Raw genomic sequence first — 22,184 nt, 5'->3', positions numbered from 1 at the left:
TCTTTAATTCCTGGAGACTCCAGGACAATCCTGGAGGATTGTCAACCCTATCAAGGCAGTTGTGTTCTACTCTAGAGAATTGGAGTCTATCTCTGACTCTGTCATATAGTTCCTATGTAATGCTAAGTAAGTCATTTAACCCAAACTTTTCACAGGTTGTCGCTAATTGTGTGTTCCTCATTTTCTTGGTGCCCAACATGAGTCTCTAGGGTCTGATTAGCAGAAGGGCTAAGGACTCACAGATGCAACTGAAGTCAATGGGAGCTATGCTTTGAACATACTGAGTGCTATATAAATGCTATGTACTCTGAAAAATCAGGGCCTACTTGTCTCAAATTTGGCACCAAAAATTAGTGGATATTTTTATTATTAATCTCACTGTGCCTCAGTTCCCCAGCAGTAAAATGGATTAATAATATCCCCTCATCTCACAGCGGTGTTGTGCAAGTAAATCCATTGTTTGTGAAGTGCTCAGATACTATAATGATGATCACCATAGAAAACCCTATGAAGGAAATTAATAATTCTGTTTTCAGAGAAGGATTTGAAAAGTGTGCAGTAAATAAGGCCAGGAGCTACACACTGAACAATGAGGAGAAAATAAAGTATTTAATAGTTGTTCATTAAATGAGCATTGTCTCTCCTGTGCACCAAATGAGGCAGGGTCTTATGAAAAAAATATGTGATCACATAATTAAAGACTGTGTCATAATGCATACACACAAGAAAGCCCAATTAAGGTTTCCCCGGCAACTTAATTTCTGCCATTTCCTAACTTTTGAGTGTGTGACTTTGCAATCTTACTAATGTTCTTTTAATATAGCGTTTTCATGTGTAATATACATAAATAGTTAATAGATAAAATGCCATTAGCTGCTATTCAAGAATACATAGGATAGTTCCTGAGTTCTGTAGGATCAATAAAACTTGGTGTACACTGCAAATGGCTTCTTGTGTGTTACCTTTTACATGGAGTTCTAACCAATATTTTAAAATATTTTGATGAATGCACACTCCATTAATTATGTACTTTTACACAGGTTTCCTGTTTATTTGGTATCTATCATTAAGAAATCTATTAAGGCTGTGAGGGAATGGGTAAAGTATAGCATGTTCGAATAGTAATACAATCAGAAATGTTTTTCACACACACACACACCCCGCCCCCCTGGTATCAAGATGAAATGAATAAATAAAACTAATGCAAGTATATATTCATTTTAAATGAAAGCCAGAATATGTTATAAGGAATAATCTCTTAGTGATTATTTAATTGTACAATATTGCATTGCCCCACCCATAATTACAGTACTGTTTATCACAGTATTTCAACTATAATTACGGTGACCAGATGTCCCATTTTTATAGGGACAGTCCCGTTTTTTGGGACTTTTTCTTATATAGGTGCCTATTACCCCCCACCCCCTGTCCCGTTTTTTCATAGTTGCTATCTGGTCACCCTAACTATAATTAATTTTCAGAAGGTAGAAAATAGTACTCAGTTTATCCTGTTTAAGGGCATTACCTCTCTGAGGTACTGGGTATCCTCAAGTGCCACTGAAGAAAGGCCCTCATTCAGCAAGGTACTTAAGCATATGCCTAACTTAAAGCATACAAATAGTTCCACTGAAATCAATACTCATGTGCATAAAGTTAGGCACGTACTTCAATATTTCGCTAAATCAGGGTCTTTGGCCCAGCTTCTCACAGGTAGGTAGGCTCCTAATTTCCAGTGAAATCAGTAGAAGTTAGGAACCTAAATACCTTTGTGGATCTGGGCTTTAGTGCCTAATCCAAAGCCCATTGCACTCAATGGGAGTATTTCCTTTAATTTCAATGGGATTTGGATCAAACTTTAATTAAGATGAAGGGACTGATCATCTTGCAGGTGGTATGCAGTACCCTGTATGGCCATGCTCAAAAATGAGATTAAATCACAAGAAAAGCCAGGCCATAATTCTGCTTGCAGTTATTCCTGTGCAACCATGGGCAGAGTCAACCAAAGGTACTACAATGAAAACCATTAGTTAATGCTATTCTAATATCAGAATTACACATTGTGATTACAGGTTATATCCAAGCCTGCAGAGGACTCATGATTGCTGCTGTCAGTCTTGGATTCTTTGGCTCCATATTTGCACTGGTTGGGATGAAGTGTACGAAAGTTGGAGGCTCAGATCAGACTAAAGCTAAAGTCGCTTGTTTAGCTGGGATGATTTTCATACTTTCTGGTAAATATGCAATTCTAACTTTAAATATATATTTGAAATCACATAAGTCCTCATCCTACTCCCACAGAAATCAGTGGCACAACTCCCAATGGCTTCACTGGCAGTAGGATCAGGCCCATAATTATTATACTGATTCCACTCAATGATTTATTCATCTGGTGCATTTTAGGGTTGTGCTCTATGACTGGTTGCTCCCTGTATGCGAACAGAATTACATCTGAATTCTTTGATCCTACTTTTATTGCACAAAAGTAAGTACTTTTTTATGCCCATGAATTTTTCAAACAAATTATGCCTTAGATTGTTTAAAACACATACCAAAGTATGTTTGTAAAGAAAGTAGATGTTCCCAGCCCCAGACACAGGAGAAATGTTGGGTCTGTAACTTTCTTTCCTCTTATTACTCAAATCAAAAATAGGAAATTGTACATAATAAACTTATTGGTGAATTTAATGAACTAACAAAAACAATTACTTATGTCAAGCATTCCCATATCACTAATAAAGCAACCATATTTCTCTGCCTAAAGGCATAGTCATGTTCTACAGCAGATGCAGAGGAGTGATTCAATTTAGCTGAGCTGATTCTTATGTTTATATTTGTCACTAATTCAGAAGAAAAATTTCAGAAGATTTATCAGAAGACAGAGATACCCACTGGGCAAATAATTCAATATTCATCAACAGATGAAACAGAAATGCTCTCTTATGAACATTTCATAGAAAGTATGATTTTCACAAAGGGATAAAACCTTACCTTAAATTCTAAATCATCTTGCAAATATTTTCTAAAAGTATTCTTCAGGGAAATTTTTTTTAATCACGAGTGCCTAAAATTTGGCTTATAAATCCTTATTTAGGCCATGATCCTATAATATATATTTAATAGGACTGTTGATTAATCACAGTTAACTCACGCGAGTAACTAAAAAAAATTAATCACGATTAAAAAAATGAATCGTGACTAATTGCAGTTTTAATCACACTTGTAAAAAATAGAATACCAATTGAAATGTATTAAATACTTTGGATGTTTTTCTACATTTTCATATATATTTCATTCTGGGTTGTAATTGAAATCAGAGTGTATAGTATTTTTTATTACAAATATTTGCACTGTAAAAATGATAAACAAAAGAAATAGTATTTTTCAATTCACTGCATACAAGTACAGTAGTGCAATCTTTTTGTCGTGAAAGTGCAACTTACAAGTGTATATTTTTTTTGTTACATAACTACATTCAAAAACAAAACAATGTAAAACTTCAGAGCCTACAAGTCCAGTCAGTCCTACTACTTGTTCAGCCAATCGCTAAGACAAACAAGTTTGTTTACATTTACAGCAGTTAATGCTGCCCTCTTCTTATTTATAATGTCACCAGAAAGTGAGAACAGGTGTTCGAATGGCACTTTTGTAGCTGGCATTGCAAGGTATTTACGTGTCAGATATGCTAAACATTTGTATGCCCCATCATGCTTCGGCCACCATTCCAGAGGACATGCTTCCATGCTGGTAATGCTCGTTCAAAAATAATATGTTAATTACATTTGTGACTGAACTTCTTGGGGGAGAATTGTATGTCTCCTGTTCTGTTTTACCCGCATTGTGCCATATATTTCATGTTATAGCAGTCTCAGATGATTACTCAGGACATGTTGTTCGTTTTAAGAACACTTTCACTGCAGATCTGACAAAACACAAAGAAGGTATCAATGTGAGATTTCTAAAGATAGCTACAGCACTCGATCCAAGGTTGAAGAATCTGAAGTGCCTTCCAAAATCTGAGAGGGACGAGGTGTGGAGCATGCTTTCAGAAGTCTTAAAAGAGCAACACTCCGATGCGGAAATTACAGAACCCAAACCACCAAAAAAGAAAATCAACCTTCTGCTGGTGGCATCTGACTCAGATAATGAAAATGAACATGCATCGATCCACACTGCTTTGGATTGTTATCAAGCAGAATCTGTCATCAGCATGTCCCATGGAATGGTGGTTGAAACATGAAGGGACATATGAATCTTTAGCGCATCTGGCACATAAATATCTTGTGAAGCCGGCTACAACAGTGCCATGAGGATGCCTGTTCTTACTTTCACATGTCATTGTAAATAAGAAGCAGGCAGCATTATTTCCTGAAAATATAAACAAACTTGTCTGAGCGATTGGCTGAACAAGAAGTAGGACTGAATGGACTTGCAGACTCTAAAATTTTACATTGTTTTATTTTTGAATGCAGTTGTTTTTGTACATAATTCTATGTTTGTAAGTTTAACTTTCATGATAAAGAGATTGCACTACAGTACTTTTATTAGGTGAATTGAAAAATACTATTTCTGTTTTTTTTACAGTGCAAATACTTGTAATAAAAATAAATATAAAGTGAGCACTGTACAGTTTGTATTCTGTGTTGTAATTGAAATCATTATATTTGAAAATGTAGAAAACATCCAAAAATATTTAAATAAATGGTATTCTATTATTGTTTAACAGTGCAATTGCACAATTAATCACTATTCATTTTTTTAATCATGCGATTAATTGTGATTAATTTTTTTAAACGCTTGACAGTCCTAATATTTAATTTTAAAACTGTGGGACTATTTGTGGTCTTAAAGTTACACAAGTGTGTTTTTGTAGGACTGGGACATAAGGCACCTAAATATAAGTGACCTGATAATTCCCATTTAAGACAGTCGGCACTGCATGTGCTCTGCACCTATGAAAATCAGGCAATTTATATTTAGATATCTAAGTATGGATTAAGTGGCCAAATTTTAGACACTCAGATTTGAAAAAGTTGACCTTTAATTATGTCTTATAGATTTTTCATAATTTTTATTTTCCTTTGTAATTTAACTTTATACTTAAAAACAAGAATAACAAAAACCCTCTGCAGTGTTTCCAGTTTAGTTCCATGAGCAGTCACTGATTTTTCAAGCAACTCAACAGAAATCTTCCTAGTTCCCAGCCTAAATTCCATTTCACAAAAAGAATGCTGAACATTCTCTGTCTTCTTGGTAAATATCTCTTCCTTATTTTAACTAACTTACTTAAGATCTTTAATGAGATCTGTGTCAGTGCTAGAATTTCCACTCATTGTTCTTTTTTTTCTTGACGAGTTAATATTGGTACACCTCTACCCCGCTATAACGCGACCTGATATAACACGCGTTCGCGTATAGCGCGGTAGCAGCGGGGCTCCAGCGGCGATTTAAAGGGCCCGTGGCTCCGGCTGCTGCAGGGAGCCCCGGGCCCTTTAAATCACCGCCGGAACCCTGCTGCTGCTATCCCGGGGCTGCGGCAGCAGGGCTCCGCCGGCAATTTAAAGGGCCCGGGCTCCCCGCAGCGGCCGGAGCCCGGAGCTCTTTAAATCACCGCTGGAGACCTGCTGCCCCTACCCTGATATAACGGGGTTTCAGCTATAACACGGTAGGGATTTTTGGCTCCCCACAACCGCATCATATCAGGGTAGAGGTGTATTTTCTAATTTCTTCCACAAGCTCTGCCCGCCTCACTCATTGAGAGCCTCATCCTAAAACTGCAGAAATCAATGGGAGTCTATGCCACTGGCAGAGCGATGGAGTGGTGGCTGGATAGCCCTGTGGCAATTATCCATCAGGCTCAAACTTACTAAGGAGAAACGTCCTCCTTATTGCCAGAATTCCCATAAAAAGATGGTGCAAAGGCAATCCTGGCAAGTCAACAAGAACTGATTGTGTAGGTGTTTTCTTTTAGAGGCAGGCAGATTTTCTTGTGGGAAGTATACACTGCATATTTGCACCTGCCAGAACCATTGTCACCCTTGTATGCAGCAGGTTGTTTTCATCATTCATAGCTCTCCATGAAGTTTTAAGGGTGATGGCATCCTGTCAAAGTTTTGGATGAGCTATATGAGCCAACACACATAAATTAGATGTCACATAATGACACGGAGACTGTATTCAGCTCCAAATCAATGAGATGCGGGTGCCAACTTCTGCCCCCAAACTGCTGCACAATATTTCATTGGAGCAAATATCAGCTTCAGTACTGAGGTTCATAGCACATTTGCCTCTCCTTCCCAGGAGGTTCCTGCTAGCTTCTGGATCAAGTCAGTGCAGTAAGCAATCTTTTTCTTTATATGTTCTAGATGAGGCCATTATGTTAGGCTATGGTCCAGTTTGACTTCTTAGTAAGTGACAACTGTCTGGCAAGGGAGTGGATGATCCTCAGCATAGACTGTAAGGGGTTGATTGACCAGGTGACCCTTTGATATCATGTAGGTCATTACACACATGAGCAAGACCGATCTCATCTGCATATACATACTTATTGGCCTTAGTTGTTGGTAGGTCATTATGATATATGTTAAAAAGGGGAGGAGCTAGAATCGATCCTTGCAGGAATCCATTACAAAGACGCCTGGGCTGGCTGACTTTGTCTCCAGTTTGCAAGATGAAGTTAAGATTCATGATGACTTTCATGATGAACTGCACCAGGGGCCTCCAAGGAATAGTCTGCAGCAATATGGCAGTCAGCCACATGCCAGACAGTGTCATATGCAGCTGACAAGTACACCAGAACAGCACCAACCTTCTTACTCTTCTCAAAGGCATCATCAATGTCTTGTGTTAGGCAAATTACTTGATCTTGGGCCAACCTGAACAAAGGGCAGTTGTGGTTTGATAACTTTGCTGATGCACATCAGACCCAATCTATCCATAAACTTGTATGTAACACAAAGGAGAGAGCTGGGTTGACAGCCCTTAGGATCTTCCAGCAGTTTTTCTGGTTTCACAATGGCTACAATCTTTGCCTGCACCAGATTTTTGGGACTCAGTTGTCCTGGAAACATCAATTTGAGGAAATGAGGCAGACAGCTTTTCTCTTTTGGGCCTAGGTGAATGTTATCCAGGCCCGGCTCCTGTTCTCATAAGCTTCATGGTCAGGTACAGCTCTTTGTCTGAAAAGGGAGCTATCAGTTTTGAACATGCACTAGGAGCCTACCACCTCTCTGTGACCTCAATTTTGACCATACAACTGAATGACTTATCCAAGTTCTATGTACAGCCACTAGCTGGGATGTAACAGCATTTTCAGTGACTAGAAACTCCTTTTTGCCAAGGCTGGAATCTCCAGATAGACTGCCAGGCTTTCTGACTAGGATGAGTAAAGACCATCTTTGTGACTGTCTCTCTTTATTAAGCACACCTGATTTGATCCAGCAATTGAATGGGTTCCTCTCTCTTATTAATGGCCTCCTGTTCATAACCAGCAGATGTGAATTCCTGTTTCCTCTTACGACCACCCAGAAAATCCTGTTGGCAATAGCCTCTAAGGACTGATATCCTAATTTATGGAAAGTTTGGTAGGACTCATTTATGTTGTCTGCACATGCCTGTCAAGATAACTAAGTCATCTCTAGTTCTACTTGAAAGACCTACCACCAAGCTTTCCAAAAATTACACTGGGCCTTCTGTAGACTGTTCGTTGTTGGTATCCACTAGCCCATGTGATCAAAGACAGCTGAGGCTAAAACTTTGAAAAAGCTTGAAGCACATTTTGCTTCATGACCACTGGCAGCAATTGCCTGGAAGATGAAAAGGCTGTCTTAAGTGAAGAGTCAGCACACAAATCATCACATGCAAAGGGGAAGGCAGAGGGATACCGGAATAAAGCCAGTAGGGATAGGTCAAGCAATGAACTTGTTTTGGAGTATGAGTGGTGTGTCAGTTGACTGCCCTCTCTCCCTCTGCAACAGGTTTTGGCATTCTTTCCTTAAAAATTCTTTCCTGTGTATATACTTGCATACCTGGGCCTCAGTAATTATTATTCTGCTGTTACAGGATGGCTGTGTGCCTTCCTCCTCTTCATTCCAGTGCCTAAAGTCTATCCCATCAACATCTGTCGTATCATGCTTATCTGTCTCCTAATGGACAGCTTTCAACCTATCAAGTTTTTATTTTTTGGTATTTATTGCTGTCCTAGTATTTTTCTACCTTTAAAGTGGTTTTGTTTTTTATTCACCTTCTTAGCATGATGCACACCATAAACCATTTAAAATATATTTATCTGAATTTACTTGGCATACAAGCTTTTTCCATTTCTCTTTAAGCGTGTATTGATTACCGGGCTAGAAAGGTTTAGTGATGTTGGACCACACTTTGAGGCTGTAAGAACCTGCAGGGGTGGAACCTAGGACCATAAAGACTCTGGGCTGCTGACATCTCTGCAGCACTAGTGGAGGCTTAGGCTTGGCTTCCACAGGAGGACCCTGTGAGGTTGGGCTCAGCAGGATGTACTGCCCAGCACGACCTGAGTGGTGGCCCTGCAGAGCCCACAGATTAGCCTGTGCCAATACTTAAACCAGGAAGCCACGAAGGGGAGCTGTCTGAGCAATAGCACAGATTGACTGTCTGTCTCTGCTCCAGACCCTGTTTGTGATTAGAACCTAGACTCTGGCTTGTCCTTGACTTCGCTCTTTGATTGCTTTCTGTAACCTAGTGCCTGACCCCAGGCTCCTGGTAAACTGACCCTGCCTGCCTCCTGATGCCTGCTCTGACCATTAGGTCTGACTGCCTATGTCCTGATTGTGTCAGATGCCTTGCTGATGTAAGCCGGGCCTGAATGAGTTTTCTCCTGACATCTAGCGATGAACTGGGGGAAAAGACTTCAGGAGCAGACCATGTTTACATAGACACACCTACTCTGCCTAGGTGCTCGGCTTGATAGAGCTGCTTTGCCAAAATGATCACTTTTGGCTGGTGTTGGGTTTCAAATCACTTAAGTATTGGGGGTGGGTGGGTAATGAAATTTGTTATCCTTATGGTATGAGTAAAGGGCAGCAGAACTGTATTTGGCCTGTCCTGATTGAGGGGGGTCACCCTAAACTGAACCTCACTTGCTTCCCAGTGAAGGGGAGAAATGGCAGGGCCAGTTCCTATCTGGTACTGTGGGCTCTGCCTAAGGAGTCCTAGACAACATTTGACCCTCTCCTCTACACTGTTTAAAGACACAGTTTATTAGACTCAGTTGAGAGTCCTTGTTTTGGTCACTGATCACTAGAGCTGCAGTCACTGATAATCAGGTGCTGAGCCTTACATCTGGTGTGGGACAGTGTTGCAGTAAAAGAGATTGTACAAACTACACCAATAGTGAGGTTCCCCAGTGGCAGTGAGGTTTCTGCCAGCTGAAATCACTGAGAGCTTGGTGAAGTGGCAGAACCTCAGAAAGTGATGCTGCAGCAGAGAGACACCAGTAGCAAAGGGTGGCCGACACAGCAGCAGCCAGTGGCAGCAGAGTGAATCCTGGTGGTGGCAGCATGAACAGCGGCAGCAGTGGCAGAGTGAACGGCAGGAACTATGAGCCAGTTGTGGCAGTGCAGTAGCTGAGCTGTTGCTTGACACACCCCACCCTGGGGTGGGAGATGAATGGGCCTCTGAACTCTGGGTCCTCACTGACCAAGGACAGCAACTGTGAATGGGGTGTAGGAGAGAGAGAGAGAGAGAGAGGGGAGTGGTGTGTTAAAGGAAAACTTGTTGGACAGACTTTCATGTCACAAGGTGAGAAACTGAGGCAAAGGACACTGCCCAATGTACTCTGGGGTGGATGTTTGCTCTTGGTCATATGCTTGGGAATTCTGGTTGTGGTGTTTTCCCAAATTAATGCTAGCTTAATTTTCCCTTTTTATTAAAAGGTGTTTTTGGTTTGGGTTGGTTTGGCTTTTTTTGCTATACACAGACTCAGTGTTTGTGAGAGGGGAAGTATTGCCTTTCCCAGATTATTGGGTGGGGGCTTGAGCTGGTTCTTTTTTCTATTGTTAAGAGGAACCCCTAGATATTGAACCCGCCCTTTGTTGCTGCTGACGCCACCTGGTTACACTGCTGACTCGTGGAAAATTGGCATTGGATCTCAGTTTAGACAGCATTTTCTATATTTCACTTCCATTCCTTTTTGATATTAGGGCTATTGCACACAAACAGGAAAAAACGGTTACTCACCTTCCCGTAACTGCTGTTCTTCGAGATGTGTTGTTCGTGTCCATTCCAATCAGGTGTGCGCGTGCCGAGTGCACGGCAGCTGGAAAACTTTCCCCTAGCAGTATCTGTCAGATCAGCCTGGGTGCCCCCTGGAGTTGTGCCTTCATGGCGCTCAATAAAGAGCCCTCCTGCTGACCCGCCACCCCCTCAGTTCCTTCTTGCCGGCTACTCTGACAGAGGGGTAGGTGGGTGAGTATTGGAATGGACATGAGCAACACATCTCGAAGAACAGTTACGAGAAGGTGAGTAACCGTTTTTTCTTCTTCAAGTGCTTGTTCATGTCAATTCCAATCAGGTGATTCCCAAACCTAAATTCTGGAGGCGGGGTCAGAGTTCAAATATCCACTGATTGGAGCACCGCTCTACCAAAGACTGCACTGTCTCTGGCCTGCTCGGTGATTGGGTAATGCGATGTGAAAGTATGTACGGAGGACCACATTGCTACTCTGCATATTTCCTGTGTCGGAACCTGCGCCAGGAACGCTGCTGACAATGCCTACGCCCTGATGGAGTTCACTGTGAGCAGAGGGGCAGGCACTTCTGCCAGGTTGTAGCACTCTCCAGGATGCGATCCACGACGAAATCCTTTCAGAAGAGGCTGGAAGCCCCTTCGTCCTGTCTGCTATGGCCACAAACAATTGAATTGACTTCTGGAATGGCTTCATTCTTTCAATGTAAAAGGCTAATGCCCTGTGAATGTCCAATGAGTGAAGTCTCTGTTCCTTGCCACTTGAGTGCAGCTTAGAACAGAAAATTGGGAGGAAGATGTCCTGGTTAATGTGAAATTGGGAGACAACCTTCGGAAGGAAATCTGGATGTGCCCTGAGCTGAACCTTGTCTCATAGACTCATAGACTTTAAGGTCAGAAGGGACCATTATGATCATCTAGTCTGACCTCCCGCATGATGCAGGCCACAAAAGCTGACCCACCCACTCCTGGAATAATTCTCTCCCTTGACTCAGCTGTTGAAGTCCCCAAATCATGATTTAAAGACTTCAAGTCGCAGAGAATCCTCCAGCAAGCGACCCCTGCCCCATGCTGCTTATAGAACTCGGTGTAAGGAGGCTCCGATGTTAAGGCCCTGAGTTCAGACACCCTTCTGGCTGAAGTTGTTGCTACTAGAAACGCCACCTTGTATGAGAGGTACAGCTGGGAGCATGTCACCAGCGGTTTGAAAGGTGGCCCCGTTAGCCTGGAAAGGACCAGGTTGAGATTCCATGCCAGGACCAGCTGTCAGACGTGCAATATAGCCTGTCGAGCACCTGACCATAGGGTTGGCAAAGACCGACTGGGCCTCTGCATCTGGATGGAAGGCAGAAATGGTGGCCAAGTGAATCCTTATTGACGACATGGACAACCCCTGCTGCTAACGACGGTGGAGAAGGTAGTCCAGTATAAGGGGTATGGACAAAAGCGTCGTAGATGGATGGTGTTGCGCCAACCAGATTGAAAATCTCTTCCATTTGACCAAGTAGGTAGCCCTGGTGGAGGGTTTCCTACTGCCCAGGAGGACTTGCCTGACCGGATCTGAACAAGCGAGCTCCCTTGGGTTCAGCCATGGAGCTTCCATGCCGTGAGATGCAGTGACTCAAGGTTCGGGTGCTGGAGACGGCCGTGATTCTGTGTTATCAAGTCTGGGAAGAACAGCAAGGTGATTGGGGCTTCCACAGACATGTCGTTGACAGGGCCAGGCTGAAGCTATCAATATCACTGAGGCCTTGTCCCTCCGAACTTTGAGGAGCATCTTGTGAACAAGAGGGATGGGAGGGAACGCGTACAAGAGGTGGCCCTCCCCAGGAAGGAGGAACACATCTGTGATGGAGCCCAGCCTGTGATTCAGGAAGGAACAAAACTGCTGGTACTTCCTGTTGTGCCATGTGGCAAACAAGTCTATCTGAGGAAACCCCCACTGTTGGAAGTTAAAGTTCGTAATGTCCGGGCACAGGGACCACTCATGGCCATGGAACAACCTGCTGAGATAGTCCGCCAACTCGTTCTGTACTCCGGGGAGTTACGATGCTTCCAGGTGTATCGAATGAGCTACACAGAAGTCCCACAGCTAAAGGACTTCCTGGCAAAAGGGAGAATAGCATGCACCCCCCTGTTCATTTATATAAAACGTCGCTGTGGTGTTGTCTGTCATAACCGATACACATTTCCCTGCAAGCTGAACTTGGAAGGTCTGGCATGCCAGGCGTACCGCTCTCAGCTCTCTGATGTTGATGTGGTGAGCGCGCTCTGCCCGAGACCAGAGACCTTGTGTCCTGAGGTCTCCCAGATGTGCACCCCACCCGAACGCTGAGGCGCCCGTCACCAACGAGAGGGATGGCTGAGGTCTGGCGAAGGGAACTCCCGCACACACACACCACTACAGGAGGGAGTCGAGGGTCAGACGAGGGAGGGTGACGACCTTGTCCAGACTGTCCTGAACCGGACAATACACTGAGGCTAGCCACAATTGGAGCAGCCGGCGTGTGAGCCTGGCATGCTGTACCACATAGGTACAAGCGGCTATGTGTCCCAGACACTTCAGGCAATTCCTTGCAGTTGTGGTAGGGAACTGCCTGAGAGTTCAAATAATGTTGCCCAGGGCCTGGAACCACAATTCCGGGAGGCATGCCCTGGCCTGCCTCAAATCTAGTACTGACAATAGAAACTCTATCCGCTGAACTGGGGATAGAGTTGATTTCTGCATGTTCAGGAGGAGGCCCAGTTCATTGAACGTCACTGCTATGAACCCGACTTGCACCTCCACTTGCTCTCTGGAGCGGCCCTTGATCAGCCAGTCATCGAGGTACGGAAACACCCGTACCTGTCGCCTGCTTAGGAAAGCGGCCACGACCGCCATGCATTTGGTAAACACTTGAGGTGCCGCTGAGAGGCTGAATGGGAGGACTGTGAACTGGTAATGAATGTGGTTTACCACAAACATGAGGTAACTCCTGTGGGACGGAGTGATTGCAAAAATAAGCGTCTTTTAGGTCGAGGGTGGCATACCAGTCCCCTGGATCCAAGGAAGAGATGATGGAGGCCAAGGAGACTACGCAAAACTTCAGATTCTTCATGAACTTGTTGAGATCTTGCAGGTCTAGGATAGGCCTGAGCCTGCCCTTGGCTTTCGGTATTAGGAAATATCGGGAATAGAAACCCTTGCCCCTTAGCTCCTGAGGAACCTCTTCCACTGCCCCCAGTGATAGGAGCGAGTGCACCTCCTGTATGCGGAGTTGCTCGTGAGAAGAGTCCCTGAAGAGAGACAGGGAAGGGGGGTGGGAGGGATGAGAATTGGAGGAAGTATTCCCTTTTTACCGTGCTGAGCACCCAACGGTCCGATGTAATATGGGCCCATGCAGGGTAGAAAGGGGATAGTCGACACAAGAAGGTAAGGTGGGGAGGATCCAGTGTTCGTACTGGTGCACCATCCTCGAGCACGCCTTCAAAAGACCTGTTTTTGGCCTGAGGATGGCTTCGATTGGCCAGAGCCCTGGCCTGAAGAAGGGTTAGGTCTCTTTCTGGAGTTTCTGTTCCTCTGCCAGGAGCCAAAACCAAGGCGGAGGTTGCGGCCTAGCGGTCCTTGAGATGACTATCTCCCAGACACTTCAAACACAAAGTGTGTGGGTCACTCTTGAGCATAGACTTGCCACAGTCCTCACAGCCTTTAAAACCCGGGGACCCCGGCATGCCCTGGTGCCGGGAGAGAACGGGGGAGAGGAGGTACCCCGAACTAAACCTACAGACAACAAATTAATACTAACTGCTAACTATATGCAGAACAGGAAAAAGTTCACTGCTAAAAGTGGGGAAGCTTGCCGAAGCAAGAGAATGAATGTTCCAGCTAACCGTCACTGGCGGTAAGACAGAACTAAGGGGGTGGTGGGTCGGCAGGGCTTTTTATTGAGCGCCATGACAGCATGACCCCATGAAGTGCCCAGGCCAACCCGACAGATACTGCTAGGGGAAAAGTTTTCTGGCTGCCGTGCATGCAGCACACACACATCTGATTGGAATTGACATGAGCAAGCACTCAAAGAAAAACTCTGTTGCTTAGGAATTCACCAACTCCTGCTACATATTCCTCCCCTGAAGTTGTAAGGTTCTGTTGGTGACAACACAGTTGGTGCTGTGGGGAGGACTGTGATACCATTAACTAAAAATAATGACACCAGGTGAGGAATAAGCAACATCATTTGAACTGGAAGAGCCTCACTCTATTCTTCTGCACTTCAGCAGAATAACAGTGTAGCAGGGTTCATAACAACCCCATACAGAGATGCAGGGACTGTGTTGACCCATCTTGATAGTAGGAAACAGAAACCTGCATAAAGCTGCCGGGTACCTTCTGCTGACTTATTGTGGCAGATACAGCTTGTTACTTCCAGCAGCATAGAGAGGTGGGAACAAATCTCTGGTCAGAGAGAATTAGCGGCAGAGACCCGAAGGTCCTGCAGGAAACCCTAGGAACAGCCTTGCTTAGGGAGAAACCTCATGCTGAGTGTTATGTTCTGATCATGTGATTATTTGCATTACCAATGAAGTCAAACTCTAAAAGAGGGTAAAAGTCTGACCTTCTAGGGCACGTGTAGACTGTTTGGAGCAGAATGGGACAGCAACCTGCGCATGGGCAAGGTTGATTGAACTTTTCCTAACCCATCTCCAATAGATGGATCTCCCACTATATCTGTAATAATGATGTTTCCACAGCTGATTTTTCTAATGTTTACACCAAATAGTCCTTGCTGCAGTTTAAGTTCTATATCTTTAGCTATTCTTATTGACTAAGGAGAATAGCTTATCTGAATCCTCGGTACAACTTCACTTTTCATTTTTATAGAGTTGTCTCCCCTTAGCCGCCTTTTCTCTGTACTAATTATGCACCATATTCTTAACCTTTCCTCACAGGTCTTATTTTTCAAACCTTGTATCATGTTTGATGCTCTCCTCTGAGCTCTCTCCAATTTACCTGTTTTTTTTAAAATGTGGTGCTCAGCTTCAATGCAATATTCCAAGAGTAAGTCAGTAATGAGTAAGCAGAATAATTAGCCTGATTGTTTTCACGTCGCTATTACAGCCCAGCACAGCTTTTGCCTTTTTTCCAAAAGCATTGCTTTGTTGATTCTGTCAGTTTATACAATTCAGATCTTTCTTTTAAGTCCTACTGTTCCAAGAATCATTCCCCATTATATAGTTCTGAATTTAATTATTTCTTTCTGTACCAACCATATTTGCATTTGCCTTTAATTGAACCTTAGTTTACTAATTTGAATCTATTTCTCAATTTCTTTTTTAATTAAAATTATTTTATTAAAAAGGTGAGAGTATTATGTTCCTTCCCCTCCGCTTTTTTCTTTGAAACTGCTTAAGGCAAAGATAATAAAACATTAACCTACTACACCATACATTTATTATTTACTCACAACCAGATTAACATTCAAAGAACCTGGCTAAAGATTCTGGCTTGTTCACTGGGGAGCACGCCTCATCTGGGTACATTTTTCTTTGCTTAATTTAATCCTATATTACCTAGTCCTACCTTCTTGATTACATTAAATCTCTCTTGTTTAGTGTATCACATTTGAACACTTGTGGATGGTTTTCAGTTCATGACACAATTTACTGTAGTTGTTTAGTCAAGCTCTACCTTTTTCATTCTTTTAGTTTTTCTGCAAAAAGTCAGTGCTTCCAGCCCCTTAAACACTTTATTGCTCTTCTCTGAATTGTTCTTCACCAATTTCTCAGCAAACTGTATGAAGCTTATATGGTATTAGGGCCTGATCAAGCTCTCCTTGAAGTCACTTGAAAGACTGCCATTGATTTCAGTGGAAGTTGGATTGGGCCCTTACGAAGCCAGCTAGTTTAAGTTCTAAAGAACAAAGATCCTATTTCATTTAAATATTCTTAACAACAAAACAAAAGGAAGGAAAACCAAAAATATTGAGACCTGTTTGTAAAGAAAGTGTTTTCAAAATTTTCAAGAGGCAACAAGGTATGTAATGGGTTTTAATATGGTACATAATGGAGTTCGGATGGCAAGCTTTGAGGTTGATTACTTAAGCACTGCAAAATTGGGATTAGATAAAATTAATTGTACTGTATAGAGGTTGATATGGTAGATTTTTCTTTTCCAACTAATTTCAAATAGGAGGAAGATAAATGACATTGAAAATTAGGCAGGAATGATTTAATACCAAATACTGGTGTAAGTCAAAAGAGCTCTTCTTTTGTAGAGACGTAGCGAAAGAATTTTGGGAAAATGCATTTTGTAACTAGAGATGAGGGATTAAATAGAAATATCAGAGAACATTAGTGAGGAGACTAAAATCATTGGTATAAAGCCACACTGCACTATTGTGCCACCCCTTGGCCAGAAAAGAAACTATCTTTTTAGTTCAATGTGGGGGAGAAAAAGTTCTATTCTACTTTTGGGCAAAAGTGCAGGAAGATATCAATAAAAGAAATTACCACATACAGACAAACTATATGGATTGAAAAATCTTAGAGGAAAGCAGGAAAAGCAACTGCTCTATCCCTGAACTTAAAGTGATGCACAGTCATAATGTTATGGACTGGAATGTAGGCAGTCTTGCCAAGTAGTCAGGGCAGGAATCAGGTCTAGTGGGCAGAGCAGGCATCCAGGTTGAGGAATGAAGCTAAGGGTCAGCACCATAATCAACTGCTAGTTACCAGAGCCAGGGGTCAAGCCAGAGACCGAACCGGGAATCGAAGCTGAGGATCAGAGCAGAGGTCAGATGTCAAATACCAAAGCCAAGGGTCAAGCCAGAGTCAGAGCCAGGACTGGTAACTGAGGCAGGAGGACAGGCAAGGATCAAGCACAGAGCAGAAGCACGGTGGAAACAGGGGCAAAGGCAGGAGCAGAGCAGGAATCAGGAATAGGGTTGGATGTAGAAAGCACGGTCCAATACAGCCACAATCAGAAGCCACCTTGTTGCAGCCTCAGACAAACTTCCTGTTCCTCCTTCCGGTTTAAATAGTGTAGTTGGACCAATCAGTGGAGCTGGGCAATCCTCCAATCAGAGCTCCTGTGGGTGGTGCCTTATCGGGGCTATCATCCTGGTAGCTTCTTAGCCCAGATGCTTTCAGTAGCCACTGGGTAGAGGCCAGGATGGGACAGCTGTCAAAACTTAGGACATCACCCATAAAACGTTTAGCATCTATCAGCTCTTTTAATGGTGATGAGACAGACCAAAGATATTAAACCCCCAAAGTGGTGGTGTCAGATTTATTAAAGCACACATTTCCAATTCTAGACCTATGTTGTTGGATTGTGGGGGTCTGTAGTCAGCATCTTAATTGTACAAAACAACTAAAGCAATATGTGTCTGAATTTTAAAGTACTGATTTAGTTTTGAACCCCATTTTAGATTAGAAATATTTAAACAAGATATCAAGAAATGTATTTAACTATCTTGAAACAAAATAAACTTGATGTCTTGAATAAGTTTTCTCTTTTTACTGGATGGTTAATGATATGGATATTACAGAAAGTGTGTTTGGCATTCCTTTTTAATATGAGTGCTATAAGATGAGGAGTATAATTGCACTGGTGCATATTACATTGGTTTCGAGTGTCTTTTCCATCATACAGAATATTTTATCAAGTAAATGAGTTCTTACTATAGGTGTCAATTCTGGGTTGCACTGTTGCCGTTGAAATTTGGATATAATGTGATCATGTCTACAATCAGCTTTATACTTAACGGGAGGAAGGAGAGAAGCAATAATTCAAGGATGATGAAAGGGAGATATCGAAGGTCTAACCATTCCTTCATCCTCAGTCTTACCTGCTGATGGCCTGCTCTTGCCTCCCAGCTCTTCAAGGGAAGGTTGGCTCCTCCTCCACCATTTTTGCAGGGGGAAAGACAAGGAAGGACCACCATGCCCTAGGTGGTATTTCAGGGTCTGGATAACTTGTCTTTCCCAGTTCTCAAGCTTCAGCACTGAAACTCAGAAATGTTTCTCTGGGTCCTGCTATGGCCCCTTTAACTTTAAAGCATGCAGAGGCTCAGATGGCCTTGCATGCACAGTGCTATTTACACATTTCCATTCCAACACAAGGGAGACTTAAGAAAAACATCTTTACAAACAAGGGAAGGGATTACCAAATGCAGCAATAAAACCCACAAATATGAAACCAGCAAAGCATTAGACAATAACTTAATGAGGAACAATTACATGTGGTACAAAAAACAAACAAAAAGATGGGTGAATTTAGATATGCCACCTGGCCACTTTCCATTTTGAACTACTACTGCTGTAGTTTTCTTTCGTAACAACTTACACGTTTCAATAAATCTGGTAAGAACATTAGTGCTGACATTCTTCTGTGTTATGTATCTGTGCTGTACCTTACATAATCTGAGTTTTGATTAGCATTCTTAGGTGCTAGTGTAACACCAACAGACCCTGGTCATCAGCGGGTGGGATTGAACCTGGCTCCTCTGGAGCTAAATGCATAAGCCTCTACTGCATGAGTGGAAAGCCACATGGCCCTTAGCTAAAGCTATAGCAGACTCATTAATCTCTAAGTGGTCTCAATGCCACTAGAGGGGACAGAACACCACACCCAGGAGGTATGTGGGTTACACTATCATAATAATAACACATTTATGAAAACATTCAGGAGCTTCACAGAACAGTTTAAGGGTATTTTCAGCAGTATGTTTCACTTCATATTAAAGTAGGCATTGTTGACATAGAAATAGTGTTCAGAATTAAAGCAAAAATGTGCTGTCTCTAAATCTTTCCTCTGCTTCACATCAAACAGGGGTTTCTATTGAACTGCCCTATTCATCAATGCAGATTGACTATAAGCTTCTCACACAGACTTCTTGAACATACAATCCGGATACCACAGCACTATTGGCGGGGGTGGGGAGGGAGGGTCCCTATTCCCTGTGCTGAGCTCTGAGGTTGGGATGAAGGTTTTAGGGCTCCCCATGGATGATTTAGAAGCTATAACGTTCACCCTGAGCCTGGTGGGGAAGCGGAAGTATCAGCTGGGAAGGGATGAGGAGACATCTGAGCCTGCAGCCTTTCTGAGCCAGATCATCTTAATGAAGAGGCCAGCCTTGGACTGAGAAATAGGGAAGGGGAGGACGAGCAGTAGATTAGAGTTGCTACCCCCAGTTCTGAGACTTCAGAGGTATAAATATAGTTATTCAGAACTACTAGAAGAGGGGAAAGAATCTCCTCCCAGATTCTCCTGTCTTCTTTTAGCTGTTGCTTTAAAACCCTCGGGCAACACTTCCTTGATCCAGGTTCCCTGCCTCTAGAGGGTCTGGGTCCTTCTCCTGGTGACCTTCTTCTTCCCTGAATTTTACAATCTCCCTGAATTCCTCCAGATCCTGCTCCAGGATAGCTGGTTACATGAGGGTCTGTGAGACCACCAACCCCTACTATCCAGACGCGCCCCATTATCTCAAATTCTACGCCCCTCACGGGATACAGGCGCACATCACCCTGGACGTGGGGTAAATCATATCCACAACATCTCCCTTGCCTACCAGCTGTCTCCGACCATGGTCCAGCTGCACCCTGATTCAATCAGCATTGTCATGGACACTCTATTGACCCACACTAGGATGGTCTATTTGGCAGTTCCTTTCTTCCTGACCTCACTGAAAGCCACATCCCGCTATAGGAGGCAGGGCAGCAGCCTTCCTCACAGCAGGGGACAAATCCACATTAGTAGGGGAGGGATAGAAACTACACTAGATATATGGGCCAAAGCTAGGGAAGCACAGAGCATCTGAAATCAGAGAGAAGCCTGGGCTTAGGGCTTACATTGGCGACTATGGTGTGGAGCAGAACTCGTCACTCAGACTCATGTAGTCTAAAGCAGTGTTTCTCAACCTTTTTGATACCAGGGACTGGCTTGCTGCTTTCCTAAACTGTGTCAGAAAGGTCTCAGGGACTGGCACCAGTCCATGGACTGGTCATTGAGCAATGCTGGTCTAGAGAGACCTACCTGGGCGAGGCGCTCTCAGGCTGGCTGTGCAGGCTGAAAAGTGTTGCAGAGAGACACATCTGAGCCTTAGGATCAGCATTCATTCACTGAGTAAAAGGAAAATACATGAGAAGAGAAACGGTATTTGTGGTTAGTTTGTTGTTCATTTTGCAATTATATCTGTGTTATGTATTGAAAGTTATTTAGCAAAATATGTTAATTTGTTTAGCTTGTTTGTATGTCTCACACACACTGTTAAATTCAGAATATATCCCGAGCAAACAATTTATTAACATATTTATGACTTTCCTGCAGGTATGAATTAGGAGCAGCTTTATTCATTGGATGGGCTGGAGCATCACTTTGCATAATTGGTGGCAGTATATTCTGCTTCTCAATAGCTGGAAACAGTAAATCCCCAAGGTACAGAACCTAAGTGGTTGCACTTATTTTATTGAAATAAATCAATATATTAGCAAATTTGTGATTATTAAACATATAGAAAGGTAAGCTATACAGCTGGAGTTTGATTATGCTTCCAAAACAATTCTACAACCAGCTTTTGAAAAGAATTGTGTGAAAAAAAGAAAATAATAGAATTTAAAGTTAATGTTTTTCTTTTTAAGAAGTCATAACCAACATTCAGGAAAACCATTGTTTCAGATTGCATGTACTTATAAAGTTGCTACCATGTGTCACAAACTGATAGAAAAGCAATCAGTTGCATAGTATAGCCAACATACCATATGGGTATTCTGAACAGATACATGTTGCCCCTTCATAACGGAAGTAATCCTAAATTGCTTGACTGTTAGACAATGTACACCAGGGGTTGGCAACCTTCGGCACGCAGCCCATCAGGGTAATCTGCTGGCAGGCTGCAAGACATTTTCCGGACGTTGACTGTCTGCAGGCACGGGCCCCCGGCAGCTCCCACTGGCCACAGTTCGCTGTTCCTGGACAATGGGAGCTGCGGGAAGCGGTCCACCGTGCCTGCGGAAAGTCAATGTCAGGAAAATGGCTCGCAGCCCGCAATCAGATTACCCTGATGGGCTGCATGCCGAAGGTTGCCGACCCCTGATGTACACATTAATAGGGAAGTAGACTGAAGAAGAGGAAGATGATGGAGGGGAACTATGAAAGGTAGTAGATTAGATGGAAACAGAAGAGATTTAAGTTAGGGAGCAGGAGTCTCTGCTGCCCTAAACAGAATGTTTTAATGCATAGCCACTGAGGTGTTGGTCTTGTTTGATCTTGCTCTACCGGTGAGAGGTGGCAAAGTGAAATTGATAATAGGTCTGTTTTTTGCTGGGAGAAAGCACACATTTTTTCCTAGTTTGAATATTTTTTACACACAAACATATAACTGTTACCTGTTCATAGAATGAGCTGTAAATGGATATTTTTTTGTCTTTCAGAATGGGGTACACATACAATGGAGCCACATCTGTGATGTCTTCTAGGACAAAGGTCCACAATAGTGCAGCAGATTTGAAATCACCAAAAGGCCCTCCAAAGCACTTTGACAAGAATGCTTATGTTTAATTGTACTGTTCTAAGATACAAAGCCAGTTTTCAAATCAGTTTGTACAGTTCATTCACAGAGTGATTTCCAGATGAGTACCAGCATAATCACCACCAGGACAATGAATTTTTAAAATATTAACTTGCAGCATTTTACATATTGATGTAAATTTTCTTATACAATATTTTAAGATTTATGTTGGTGTTATATATAAATTATGTATCTGTAAATCACTTGCTGTTTTTGCTTTCTACAAAAAATAAATAGGATATTTACAGATAACAGTATGTCACCTACTTTATTTGTATGATATCAAATGCACAGCATCTAATGCAGTACATCACAGCAGCAGTATAGGAGCAGGTTCCAAAATAGGTTTAGTATTTGGAGCCAGAAGTCAAGTTTTGTGCAGCTCCCTATGTGAAATTTTTCACCAGTGAGAAACA

General features: G+C 42.7%; 1 protein-coding gene across 2 annotated transcripts in view; it reads left to right on the top strand.

Annotated features, from left to right (window-relative positions):
- The window catches only part of CLDN10 (claudin 10), a 107,710-nt gene extending 85,952 nt beyond the window's left edge, over positions 1-21,758 (top strand). For both annotated transcript variants that reach the window (XM_065423620.1, XM_065423619.1), the window contains exons 2-5: positions 2,070-2,231; positions 2,401-2,482; positions 20,529-20,636; positions 21,632-21,758. In XM_065423620.1, the coding sequence (XP_065279692.1) occupies positions 2,070-2,231; positions 2,401-2,482; positions 20,529-20,636; positions 21,632-21,758 (479 nt within the window). The remainder of the gene's footprint in view (positions 1-2,069; positions 2,232-2,400; positions 2,483-20,528; positions 20,637-21,631) is intronic.
- Positions 21,759-22,184: the final 426 nt, after the last annotated feature.

This window comes from Emys orbicularis, chromosome 1, assembly GCF_028017835.1.
Source record: "Emys orbicularis isolate rEmyOrb1 chromosome 1, rEmyOrb1.hap1, whole genome shotgun sequence".
In the NCBI taxonomy this organism is placed as follows: Eukaryota; Metazoa; Chordata; order Testudines; family Emydidae; genus Emys; species Emys orbicularis.
The sequence above is the reverse complement of the archived record's forward strand: the minus strand, read 5'-3'. Positions and strand labels throughout refer to the sequence as shown.